Source organism: Phalaenopsis equestris, unplaced genomic scaffold (genome assembly GCF_001263595.1).
Source record: "Phalaenopsis equestris unplaced genomic scaffold, ASM126359v1 Scaffold000800, whole genome shotgun sequence".
In the NCBI taxonomy this organism is placed as follows: Eukaryota; Viridiplantae; Streptophyta; class Magnoliopsida; order Asparagales; family Orchidaceae; genus Phalaenopsis; species Phalaenopsis equestris.
Window position 1 is genome coordinate 1,071,795 of NW_018165240.1, and position 14,646 is coordinate 1,086,440.

Below are 14,646 nucleotides of genomic sequence, written 5' to 3' on the forward strand. Positions count from 1 at the left end.
CTTTGATTCTCCAAGAACATTTTTTGCTACATGTTTAATAGCGTTTGTTACTTTATCCCACATCACATTTGCTTCTTCATGAATATCCCAAATTTTGAAATCTTGAATTTTACTCATAAAATTAATTTTATTTGTATCTTTTAAGTTTCTCCATCTAATTCTGCAATGATGAGTCCTAGTATTTTTTATTTTACAACTCTTAATCTTAAAATCTAAAACTAATAAACGATGTTGGGTATTTAAATTTTCACTTGGAATGACTTTACAATCTTTACAATCATGACGATCTCTTCTTCTCATAAGAAAATAATCAATTTGTGTTTTATTAGATCCACTCTTATAAGTAATAAGATGTTCATCCCTTTTCTTGAATAAAGTATTAGTAATAACAAAATCAAACGCTAAAGCAAAATCTAAAATAACTTTACCTTCTTCATTAGTTACTCCAAAACCGTAGCCACCATGAATATTTCTGAAATCTTCTACCACTCTACCGACATTTTCATTTAAATCTCCTCCAATAAAAATTCTTTCTTCAAGAGGTATCATTTGTATTAAGTCTTCTAAGTCATTCCAAAATTTATCTTTAGACTCTGTATCTAAACCTACTTGAGGAGCATAAACACTTATAATATTAAAAATCTTAGTATCAATGATAATCTTAAGGGCTATAATTCTATCACCAACTCTATTAATTTTTACAACATTATCTTTCAACATTTTATCTATAATTACACCTACATCATTTCTAGTGCGACTCTTACGAGAATACCAAAGTTTAAAACCTAAATTATCAATCTCCTTAGCCTTTTCTCCCACCCACTTAGTTTCTTGAATACATAAGATATTAATTTTTCTATGAATCATAATATCAACTAATTCCATTAATTTACCATTGAGAGTGCCTATATTCCAAGATCCTATCCTAATAATAGTTTCATTAGTTTCATGGACTAACTTCTTTACCCGCATTCGCCCGTAATGTGGGAACCCTTGCTTATTTAACACTACACCCGGGCGCCGGTGTAGCGGCCCTTGCACACTTTTCACTGTATTCAGGCTATACAGCGCGTCGCTTCCAGGGGACGCCCTAGCACTTACACAATGATCAAAAGGATTCATGTCATGATTTTTTCGACAAGTTTTACGCTGGCTGTCGACTACTTAACGCAACCCTCCACTTTTCTCATCCGGGCTTGGGACCGGCAACGGCAGTGTTAAACATTAATTAAACATTTCTCCATTTTTTCCTTGCACACTTTAGGAAATCATCTAAAACTATTTTTTCCTTAATTAAACATTAATAAGCGGTTCTACCACAATACATGCTATAATCATTTCTCACTCTATTCTTCCAGTTTTTGCACACATCTGCAGTAACATTTCTCCATTTTTTCCATACAAATTCTCCATTTTTTCCGTACAAATTCAGCCTATCAATGATATTATTTATGCTCAGCACTCTGCTCAATATAACATAGCAAGCTGTTTCATTTTGTTACACTTCACTTTTAATCTTGCGGTTTCATTCTTATAATCATAAATTTACCTTGGTATTTAATAATTCATCCAAGCCTTCCGTGTACAATAGCTTGAATAGATTTCTAAGTAAGCAAGCTGGTACACTTTCGATTCACAAAAGTTAATTTTGCTTAGGAAGCTTGTATCTGTTTGGATAACGTCACCTACTTAATGGGCTATTTTGAGATTTGCTCAACTACCGATCATTTTGTCATAAACGATCCAAATTATCGAATACAACGTTTCGACTATCCATTTTCAAAGGGTAAATTTGCTCAACCACCCATTTTTTTGTTTGCCCATCTGAATCATGCATGGACTTAGCGACTCGTTATACTCATCTCAATTATCCTCTCAAATATCTCGGGTTTTGGCTTTTTCGATGATTTTCTAAGCTTTATGATCTCTTAAAATCAGCTAGTTGCATGAAAAGCTTTTTCTCTCAGATGCTCTCATTAACTTTTCAACTAATTATATCATGACTTTCAGCCAACTGTTATTTTCCCTTGCTCCTTTGGTACATAGTTTTTCACTTGATTTATAGAGTGAAGGCATGAATGCGGTTGGCATGTGGAGATTGGAGAAGTTATTGAATGCCAGTTAAACTTGTCAATTACTATACGGTGTTTCCAACCTTGCTAATACTTATTATCTATCTCAACCAAGGATTACAACATAAACCATAGATTGGGTCCAAGTGGGTCATCAATAGTTGTTTTTGTTTCTATAATTTATTACTAAATCATGATATCAAAGGCCAATTCTAAATTTATTTGATTTTTTATAATGTAAAATTTTAGTGAGTTCAAATAATCAACCATAAATAATGACAACAGAAGATAATATCATTTATCATCAAAGCATTTGTAGTGGGGTTGGTTTCTTGAGATGAAATGCTTTGAAAGCTGTCATCTGAAATTTCTCTTCGTAGCCTTTATTGGTTTAAATCCATAAGCACTCTTGCTCGTATCCAAATGGTTAGTTCGCTCGCTCTAAAAGCTCTTCAACCCCAAATACAAATTTTCGTCGTAGTGTCCTGAAAAGGAAAAGTACAATGCAATGCATAAGTGTTTATTTATGTTCCAAAGCTCTAAGCATCATGGTGCTTTTATTTACTAGATCTTTTATAAAATTATAAATGTAATGGTATATTCATTAGCAATAATAAAATATGGAATATTTTTTAGATGACTTAAAACTTGATATATATTATAAAATAAATATGTTGCATATATCTAGTTTGAAAATAAACATCAAGGGTGAACCTACAACTTCAAAATTCTAACAACTTATGATTTTAATAATTTGTTTTAATAATATTAAAAGGATGTCGAAAAAAAATTAGAACCTTTTATTATTCATAATAAAAGTTAAGTATTAACGCATAAAGAAATAATAAATTCTCGAGCATCATAAAACAAACAAAAAAAATATTTTATTCTAATGATCTTCTTATCCTTGAAGCAAAATTTTTTTCATCTTCAAATTCTTCTAATGTTTCTCTTATTTTATTGCGAATCAATTTCATCCTTCTTTCTTACACATTAAAGTGGATGTAGGTCGAGATGAACTATCCCTTAACGTGGATGGATTACTTTTATGTTTTTATCTTGTAAATCTTACAAAACATCCTCAAATCGATTTCTGCAGAAACATCTATCTTTTTTTTTTTTTTATTTCTTAATGAGATGTTAATCAACTAAATGTTACTGATCGATCGGCAGCCTCCATTTCTCTAATTAACCACTCGTTGCTTTTATTAATAGAATCTAAACTGATTGAATCTATGTCATCTCTAAAATATATTTTTTTTTCAAAGTTTCATTATACTTTAAAATATTTATATTATTTCTGTAAAGTTGGAGCTAACTCACTGTACATCTTCCACGACTCTATTGCATTATAATTATAAAAAAAAACTTCAAAGATAAATTTAAAATTTTAAAATATTCAAAAGTATGTAGAAATTTAGGTTAATTGTAGTTGATGATTTTTTAATCTTTTTTATGCATGACATATTCTGTTGTGAATAGGTCCTAAACATGATTATAAATAGAAGGTTTTTGATCCATGGTCATCCTTTCATTTGTGTATCTTACTAACCTATTAATAATTGCAAGTAATCATTCCATCAATTGTTGGATTTATTTGTATGCTGTAATTATTATTTCCTAAGTGTTTTGGATTAAGATAGCAGGCAACTTAATATAATGAGCTATCAGAGATGACTTCTTTATTTGTCGTTAATAATACCAGAAAAAAAAGGGGTTCTTTTCCCACCTCCTTCAAATGCATCTTTAATTGCATCTTTGACTCTGTTTTTTGCAGTACAATTATAATTCGTTGTTGATATTTTTCATCATCAACTATTCATCTACTATTCTTTATATTTTCACCATTAGGCTTTGTAACTTTCAAAATTATGAGTTTTGTTATTTTAGAATCTAGACTTGAGAATGATCTCTACATCTTTCCTCTCTTTTTTAGTTAATTCTAAACCTATACTTGAATTTATTTATTTTTGCTTATGTATACTTCCAGGATCTTTAAGTGACATCGGAAAGCGAGTGATTCTCAATTTCACTAATTTCTAACCCTTACTATTTTTTTTCTCATCCATGTTAAGAACTAGTTCATGATTATTAATATAATCTAGGGATGGTAAATTATATATATTAAAAAAATATAATTACCAACATGAAAGAACATATTCATATATGGAGAATCAATTGAAAACATTTTCTCTCTTATCTTCACATTTTATGCATGTAAGAGTTACAAGAACTTTAATGCAAATTTTGAATATTTAGATCTATCCATTGGCTCCAAAACTATTTTTTTTTTTTTTTTTTTTTTTTTTTTTTTTTTTTTTGCCTTCTATCCATTGGCTCCAAAACTATAGTGTCCGGCGAATTAATTTAAAAACAACATCAACAACAACAACAACAACAACAAAGCCTTAATCCTACTACGTGGGGTCGGCTAAAAAAATTAATTATAAATCATTCTCAACTATCAATTTACCCATCAAACATAATAGTGAACCCCTTTTCTTGCCAAAATTTTTGTGGCCTTCCATTTTTTTTTGTTATGATTGCAATTCTTTTTAAAGTTATGGAACCATTAATTCATGATAAGATAGTGGTAAAAAACCTGTTCTATACCACACAATTGCCTTTCTTATGGAACCATTAATTCATGATAAGATAGTGGTAAAAAACCTGTTCTATACCACACAATTGCCTTTCTTATATGATCAATAAACTCTAATTGCACTAGATTGAATGGAATTTTTGCTTGATTGAACCACTTGGTCATATATTGAACATTTTATGTTATATTCCCTTAACCATATTTTCTTTGATCCCTTCCTATTAATATCATATCATTTATTTTTGCAGTTTTTTTTTTTTTGGTTCTTTACAAAGATTTCTAATAATCGATTTAGATATATGTCGGGCATGTCTGCTATGGAAGCTATACATTTATTGAGAGGTTTGATGGTTTGATGGGAGGTTTGATGGAGAAGTTTAGAGATAATAAGGAGGATTTACATATGATTTTTATTGATTTAGAAAAAGCTTACGATAAGATTTCAAGAGATATCCTTTTGGAGAGCTCTTGAGAAGAAAGGTGTTGATGTGAATTATATTCAAGTCATTAAAGATGTGTATACTAGAGCTGTTAGTTGTGTTTGAATAGGTGGATTGACCAAATATTTTTTCTATTTTTGTTGGATTACATCAAGGATCTGCTTTAAACATCAAGGATCTGCTTTAAGCTCATATCTTTTTGATTTAGTTATTGATTCTCTTACTGGATATTTACAGGAGGATGTGTCTTATTGTATGTTTTTTGCTGATGATATCCTTCTCGTTGATACGATGAGAGTAAAAGCTCAGGAAAAACATGAATTATGGAGGTCTACATTGGAGTCTAAAGTCCTTCGTTTGAGGGAGTCTAAATGGAGGTCTACATTGGAGTCTAAAGTCCTTCGTTTGAGTAGAACTAAAATTGAATACATGGAATGTATTTTTAGTAGCAATTCTATTGACAAAATTGTAACTATGGGTGATCAAATTATTAAAAAGTGTGAACGCTTTAGATATCTCGGGTCTATTGTTCAAAGTGATGTTGATATAAATGAGGATGTTATTAGTAGAGTTCAAGTTGGTTGGCTGAAGTGGAAGAATGCATCGGGCCTATTGTATGATAGAAAAGTACCGCTTTGTCTGAAAGGTAAATTTTATAAGATGGTGGTTAGAACTGCATTGCTCTATGGCGCTGAATGTTGGCCTTTAAAAGAGGAGCATAAAACAAAGTTAAATATTGTCGAGATGATAATGATTAGGTGGATGAGTGGCTTCACACTTAGAGACAAAATGCGAAATGAATATATCCATGATAGGATTGGTGTAGTTCAGCGACAAATAAAATTAGAGAGAGTCGTCTTAGATGGTTTGGTCCTTTGATGATCCGATTAGGAGAGTATATGTTTTAGATTCAACTTATGTTAAGAAACGCAGAGGTAAACCTACAAAGACTTGGACATATTTTATAAAAAAAAATTATCTTAATTTATTTGAATTAAACGAAAATATGCCACTTAATAGGTCGCAATGGAAAAAAAAGGATTCATGTAGCCGACCCCACTTAGTGGGATAAAGGTTTGTTGTTGTTCTTTAAACTATCAAGGATCTTCTCATTATATATATACTAAACTAACAAATAACCTATCAATCATCTTATCATTATATTTCCACATAATAGATGATAGACAATTAGTTACATCTTATTATGTTTTCTTACCCTTGGTAATACTATTTTTAGGCACATGAAAAAGATTGATAACACTCTTTTTTGCAAATATACCCAAATTTGTTTCTTTATCTTAATAAATACATACCTCACAAAATGTGTTCGACTTGATTTTAGGTTCTATCATATTCAAGTTGGATTTTTCCTCCTTTCTTTTGAATAGGACATATCTAAGGTTTTTGCATATACTGATAAATTATTAATTGCACATCAATGATATTTTGATCAAATTTTCATTAAAATTTTTTATTTTCTTCTTCTAAACTCGCAAAATCGAATCGCAACCGTTGTCGTTTAGACTCGCTACATTGTTTCAGAACCTTGCACCTGAACCCGCTCTACTGTGCTATATGCTTCTGTGCATGTTGTGGAGCTCTCCAATGCATTTCTTGTGCGAGGCTCACGCTTACATTCACAATTGTCGCAAAGATGTGATGCGAAGCGAACTTCTGGTGCTTTTGAGTCGAGTTGCGTGAGTTGCAGGCTTTGAAGTGCATATTTGACAAAATTGTTGCATAGGAATCACCAAGCTTGTTCTTTCAAGATTTATATACATATCACCATTCACCAGAACAACTTGAAACATCCAAAGCATCAATGTAATCAAGCTTTTGCCACACACAAATTCTCATCTCTGCAAACCTATTCTTTTGCCTCGTTTAGAAATCAGACTAATTGAAATATAGGAGTATTGAATGCATGGTAAGCTGGCTAACTTTGAATACCTTCCCGATCGTCTTGCATTGCATGAGCTGTTTTATTTATTTATTTATTTTGTAGATTTCAATTTATGAATTTTCTCGGAAACCTTGTACTTTAAATTGTTTACGGTCACATTCTGAAGACTTCTGGTCTGTGGAACCCATCATAACCCATCAGCAGCATGACATGAACATCACATTGAAATATTTTGAGTAATGAATATAAAAACATACACTGAACATCATAACCAAAAGTCACCTCAAGCTATAGATTTCCTTGATCATATTAACATGATCCGTCATCTCACTGTGCATGACTCACTGTGAACACCTTGCGTTAAGTTCCTTTCATCGAAGTTTTGTGAAATCTTGCTCGAAAATAAGGTTGTAATTGAGTCGAGTATATCATAATTCAGACTTGGCGACTTGGCTTGATATAAATTATAAGTTGTTCATGTTTTGCTTGTGTTTGTGTTGAGCCTTTATATATTGTTCGAGTTTGAGTTGTTTAAATTTTTTAATGTTTGAATTTGATTTGTTTATGATAAGTGGACGAATATTTAAACAAGTTAAAAAATTTAAAATTCACATAAAAAATTTAATAAGTAATTTTACAATTCTAATTGTACCTATTAATTTGTCGATTATAAAATCTGTTAAAAATAAAATATAACTTGTGAATCATGATAATATGAGATGTACTTTCTCGTATTTTAGTACGATAGTACTTTCAATTTCCACCCAACTCACATTTAGATGTAGTTGTTGGTTTTCCTGTAACGAAATGTACTTGTTATTTTTCCTTTTTTTTGAAAAAATTTATAGATGTCTTTTATACAAATTTGTTGTTCCATTTTTATTTTTAATTATATATAATTTACATTGATTACACTGCACTTTCTCAAAACCATTTTTTAATCTAGTAGTACTTTATGTGCAGGGTGGAAATGGGAGACATACAAATGACTGGAGTTTCATATATCTTTGCATGTTGCGATCTCGTCGTTATCTTGGATGCTTGAATGCTGTAACAACTCAAAGTTTCGTATGTTTAAGGCGAAACGGGGAGATGTGAAATTGGTAAAGGTCAAAGGGAAAGTGAGGTTTGTGCCATTTAAAGCTAACTTTTAAGGGCATTTCGTACTTACCATACAAGCCTTATGTATTTTTACATCTAGCATTTAGGCTTTAATAAAATAAATATATAATTAATAATTAATCTAAATTATTATTATTATTATTATTATATTTTATTACTAAATAAATTCTACTTGACTAAATTTTACTTAAATAATATATCATTTGCGATACAAATCATCGAGCTTAATATTGAGTATTTAAAAAAAGTTGTTACGGAGTTTGTTTGTGAGCATTAATGAACGAAAAAAATATTACATCAGTAGCGTAGTCAATGAAATCATGCCATGACACCCTACGTGACAAGAAAAAAAAAATGACACAGTAATACGGGGAATATTCCTCCTGTGTTATTCATGTGTTACTGATGTGTTGTTGTGTTATTATAATATCAAGAATATTCTCAGGACACAATAATACTAGAATAATATAGAGGTATATTCCCGATCGAAAAAATGGCGCGATAACATGAGAATATTTTCCACATGTTATTCAGGTGTTATTGATGTGTTATTGTGATATTATAACACCAGAAATATTTCTATGACACAATAACACATGAATAACATCGGGGGGGGGGGGGGGGGGTTTTTCTTGTATTACCGCGCCGGTTTTTTTTCCTGTCGCATGGGGTGTCGTTGCGTGATTTTATTGGCTACGCACGTTACTCTACCCCCCGCGCACGTTACTCTACGTGCGTAGTATTGATGTAATATTTTTTCTTAATGAACATGTCTGCTGATGTTCATGTAAGTTTTCTAGCTTTTAAAAATTGGTTCGTTTACAAGTCTGCTTGAAATAAAAAAAATTGTTTTTATTTTCTTGTTCTTTAAAAAAAAAAACACAAATCAAATAAAATCTGTTTTCTTTGTTTATAAAGCATTGTTTCATTTGCCAGGATGGGGATCGCTTAATCTTGCTTCGTCCATAACTTTAATCATCAAACCTTCAAAATTCTATGTTGCTCGTAGGCTTCTACAGCCTTCTTCATTTTCTATCTCCATTAATTACAATTACTAGTCGAGTTTCTACCTAATACTAATGAATCGATAGAGACCGAAGAAGATTTTAAGTGATTTGCAAATTAGAAGATATGAAGAACATACAGTTCCTATTTGCAAATCACACACACACATACAACACAATTCCTATGTATTTTACATGTCTAACACCTAAGCTATGCCTTTTACATTTATGCCACCTAAATATTTTTAATAGAATTGAGGGAATTATACATTCAATTTAATTTTGAGTACAAAAAATTACAATAAGAATAAAAAAAATCATGATGAAAGTTTATAGCCGTTGGATCTAATTCGAGAAGGATGCAATAGTTATAACAAATGATTTAACCAAATATTTATGACATCATATATTTATCTTAAAAGTAAATCAATTTGGATATTCTAATTAGTACCTAACCAATCGATTTAGATGTGAAAAGATGTGAAAATAGCGGTCTTTAGGTGTTGAGGCAATATGGATCGGGCGGAATCAATCTATGGCCATGTTTCACCGTCCAACACAACGGTCAAATTTAGGGTTTTTAACGGATAATAGAAAGACGAGACAATAGAACCATGCTTTTAAATTTTCTAGATAATGTTTTATATTAATATTATTTTTTAATGATTTTATCTGGTTTAGGGTTACAGTGTTTTGGAAATAAGAATGATAGGCCTTTCTATTGATAAGGTGTTTCTTTGGGGTTCAGAATGTAAATAATGATGAAAAGTTTAGATTTTGAATTTTGAAAGGATTATTATGCACATATTATCTAAAAATTTCATTTTTTTTTTTATATCAATAGTTATCTTAATAAAATGTCGAAATTATTCATGCATGCAAGTACCATTTGCATGATTTAGTTTCAAGAAGATTTGCATAACTACCACTCAATTCCTATGTATTTGCATATCTAACACCTAAACTTCAGTTTTTACATACATGCCTACTTGCCCATGCATGAAACGGTGTATTTCACTTTTTAAAAGTTTAAGATGGTGATATTTTTGGTATTTTCATAGGAACTTTAATTTGGTAATTATGCAATTACTTTCTATAGCCTCCTAATCAGCTTCTTTTTCTTGCTCCAGGAATCACAACTTCAAACATGGAAATGCAAAACATAAATAAAACTGAGAACTTTAGACATCATGATGAAGAAGAACATACCTCCCAAATCACAGAGGCAGCTCCTCCGAGTCTTCATCCGCCAAAACCTGCTGCGACACCTCTCAATCTCAACTCTCCTGCAAAAACAGCCATGAAAGACAGCAAAGCTTTCACACCAAAGCAAGTTATGAAGGAAAACTCAACCAAACCTGATTTCGCAGCTCTCGGCGTCGATCTTAATGAACCCCTTCACCCATCTCCATCTTCTTCAGAATGTGGAAGCACCACTGGTCAGGCGGAAATCAGCGAATCAATGAAAAAGTGGATTGAGATGAAGCAGAATGGATTTGTATCGATTGTAAAGGTGAAGCGGCCACCCCTTCCTCAACCGAAGAGGCACCAATCCATAAAGAATAAAGAGCTCAACGAGCGCATCCGTGTTCATCATCCCACCCAACTGCTTTCTGGCCTGAACCAGGGAATTATCAAACACGTAAGAAATAGCAAGCAGGTGAATTCGATCATAAAGGCGAATGTTGCAAAATGAGATGCTCGAAAAAAACACGCCGCATCATTTAAAAAGACGAAGCAAGGAACGATTCAGTGATTCAGTGTGGAAGAACAAGTTCAACCATGAAAGATACAACAATGCATTGCAAAGTAATGATGATGCTCTTACGCTAAGACTTTCATGTTTTACGAAGAGATCACCAGAAAAGGAAGATATTACCTCTCTCTCAGTCAAAGGTATGAGATTATTCTACTGCTTTCTACCTGTGGTAATACATTATGAACTAACTAATCTATCATGTCTATAGAGTTTTGTGTAAAACATTCAAGGGAAATTTACATATATACCACTCAATTCCTATGTATTTACATATCTAACACCTAAAGTTTGTTTTTTTACATTTACTACTTTAAAATGTTCTAAAAAGTTTTGTTTAAAACATTTAAGGGGAATTTACATGCATAACAATCAATTCCTATTTAATTACATGTCTAACACCTAAAGTTTGCTTTTATACATCTATACCACTCAAATCTTTCATATCACATAAAAATACCACTATCTTAACTTTAAAAAAAAGTAAGATTCACCTTTTCAAGCATACATAAGGTGGTAGTATAGATGCAAAAATTGATGTTTAGCTATTAGAAATGGATGCATAGGAATTGAGTGGTATGTAAATTTGTCAACATTTTAAAAAAAATGATTGGCAGAAGTTGATTCGCCAATGCCGTCTAAATCTAACCTCTTTTCTTCTCGTTTCGATCGGCTCCATCACGTCAATATGACACTCTGTAATTGAGTTAAATTCTTTGTTAGTCCTGTCAAGAAGTAGAACTAACTAATTATAAGCAAAAGGTAGAGGAACTGAACACCACCATTCCTGATGTGCACTAACCCCCACTAAGACATAAAAATGTCATTATCATAATTTGCTTCATTCTAATTATTTAAGGTTTGCTTGATGAATTCAGTTTTTATTCTTTGCTAATGAAGTATTTTGAGGTTTTGAATCTATTTTATGCCAATTATTTTGCACAATTTTTATTCATTTAAGCTGTTGCTATTCTTCTTTTTTCAATAATTCTTCTCTATTAATTTTAATTTTTTAACTTTTTTAGTGGAAAAAAGGTTTGTTGTTGCTGTTGTTGTTATGGACCACAAGTATGATAAATGTTCAATCAAATTATTTGTGATTATGGTACATATCCATTCAATTAACATTTTTTTTGTAAAGCTGTGACTGTAAAGTTAAGCAGACTAGTATTGATTAAATTTTTAATTAAAAGCAACAATGAAAAAAGATATCATACATCTTATAAATAACAAGGTTTTTATTGATCTTTTGGATGTATCCATCTCTCTCTTAAGCTACAAATGTCGACCATCTGATAATCCGTTTAGGAGAGTAAATGTTTTTAGATTCCACTTGTGTTAAGAAAGGTAGAGATAGACCTAAAAAGATTTGAGCATGTTATATCAAAAATGAATCTTAATTTATTTGAATTACATGAAAATATGACACTCAAATAGGACACAATTGAGAAAAATGATTCATGTAGCCGACCACACTTAGTGGGATAAAAACTTGTTGTTGTTGTGAGTTTCTGTTTCTATATTTCCTCATTAGTTTCACGGTTTAACAAAAAAAAAACTTTAATTTTAATAAGATAAAGGGCTATTTGATATCAGTTTTGAATTTTGTTTTTCATTTTTAGTTTCATTTTAATTTATTTATGTTTTGACTTGAAATAAAGCATATTTGATAAATTATAAGCATATTTTGTAGTTTTAAAAACACCTTTTTTCAGTGTTTAAAAAAAAACCAAACAAAAGAATGCACTTAAAAAAATTTGTTTAAATAAAAATAAACTCACACACAGCCAAAAAAAAAGTGATCCCAAACAATCCCTAAAATTGGCCAAGAGTTTTAAAATATTTTGCATGAGCAGTACTCTCTACCATTTGCTATGGATTAATAAGTGTGGCAGTGAACTATATTCAGCTGACTACATCCTAACTGACATGTAAAATATTCTATTTTGCCTCAACTCAAAGTTTATCAATTATATGAGTTAAAGGACAAAAAAAAAACCTACTGAAGAATCATTCTTTGACTGACTCAAAATCTCCACTAAAGCACGCTTTCTCAATGTGTTATGAATAAATTTATACAACTTGCAGCCTGAATGATTTAAACATACAGTATTATTATTCCGGATAATTTTCTTTTTTAGAAATTCGAAAATTACCTTATATATATTAATTTTATTGCAGGAGACGTGGCTTAGGCATGTAGAAGAGCTCAAGTCACAATGTCAAGAAGGGCTTACGTTTGGTAGGACTAATGGATTCTTACATTTAGATGGCACAAAGGAGTTAAGGCAAGTTAAATTAATTTTGGGATACAAAAGCTTTCCCTTTTTTCAATTTTCTTTTTCCTCCCTTTTGTTTTTAGTTGTGAATAAACCAGCTTTGCTACAGTAATTAAAGGAACGATAAGAAATTTAACAAACAAAATATTATTTTCTAATAATGAGTTTTTAAGCACAAGAATTCATTAGGTTGCTTGCAAAAGGAAAGCATATTTGAGAAAATAATGATTCTATTTTTAGTCATTTTATGTGTAAAGATTATTAGTGTGTTATATATAGTGTTAAGAATCATTATATACAGTTAGCATATAGTTTAAGAAGTTTTATACTGAAATGTCCTAAATTACAATCACACAACCTTTATATTTTCTTTCTATTATATCCATCACCAAACAGATTGATTTTCTTTCTAAGAATCATTAAATGTAAAAGAGTTTGCATTATTCAAAGTTTAGGGTTGATTTGTAACTACATCTAATCAAACAAAAATATCTAATAAATTGTATGATTTCCTAAAAGTGAATGGTACCAACTCAACTCTTTGTAGGGCGGCATTTTAAGTTTTGAGCTTATAAAAGTATCAAATTCATCCTCAAACTTATTTAATATGAGCTGAAATAGTCCTGACATCTAAATATTTAAAAGTGTCAAAATAGTCAACTAACAATTTATATGGGTTCTTTTTACTCCCAAGATCTAAAAAAGTGCTAAATTAGTCCACACACTCTTTAAATTGAGGTTGATATAGTCATATGTTGGGATTATTTAATTTCATTTTAAAAGAATCTGATAGATCTATATATTTAAAAGTGTCAAAATAGTCCACTAACAATTTACATGGGTTCATTTTACTCCCAAGATCTATAAAAGTGCTAAATTAGTCCACACACTCTTTAAATTGAGGTTGAAATAGTCATATGTTGGGATTATTTAATTTCATATTAAAAGAATTTGATAACTACATTGACATATTTATAGATTATGAGAATAAAATGATCCCTTGTAAAGAACTAGGGGCTTATTTTGATAAATTTCTCAAATATTAGGAGGTTGTTTGTGCCCATATGAAAAGAGTTTGAAAATTAATTTAACATTTTTATAGACCTGGAACTAAAATGGCCCCTTACAAAATATCAAGAGACTATTTTGGACTATTTCTTATACTATATGGACTATTTTGGCGCTTCCACCTTCCACCTTTCTTATACTATATGAACTATTTTGGCGCTTCCGCCTTTCTTAAAATATATGTTTTAGATTCAAGCAATAAAATGGGGTTTAAGGCTTCATCTACACAACTTTTCTCAATATATAACTATCTAGCCTTATTCTCTAACTCTTCCTATTTCACTTCCAGGATTTTAGAGAGTCCAGAGGTCTATGAGAGGGAATCTGCAGTCAGGGCAGCTGCATGTCACCTTTTGAAATTAGGATAATCTTATGAGAAAGCATGTAATGTCTAAACTTT

General features: G+C 30.8%; 1 protein-coding gene across 3 annotated transcripts in view; it reads left to right on the forward strand.

Moving 5' to 3' along the window:
* LOC110031260 overlaps positions 1-13,187 on the forward strand; it is a 19,048-nt gene extending 5,861 nt beyond the window's left edge. For 2 of the 3 annotated variants that reach the window (XM_020734376.1, XM_020734375.1), the window contains 2 exons: positions 10,274-11,039; positions 13,081-13,187. In XM_020734376.1, the coding sequence (XP_020590035.1) occupies positions 10,274-10,839 (566 nt within the window). In that variant the 3' untranslated portion in view covers positions 10,840-11,039; positions 13,081-13,187. Of the gene's footprint in view, positions 1-7,980; positions 8,144-10,273; positions 11,040-13,080 lie in introns of all 3 variants that reach the window. The other variant, XR_002294717.1, reaches the window with a different exon arrangement.
* The last annotated feature ends 1,459 nt before the right edge of the window (positions 13,188-14,646 follow it).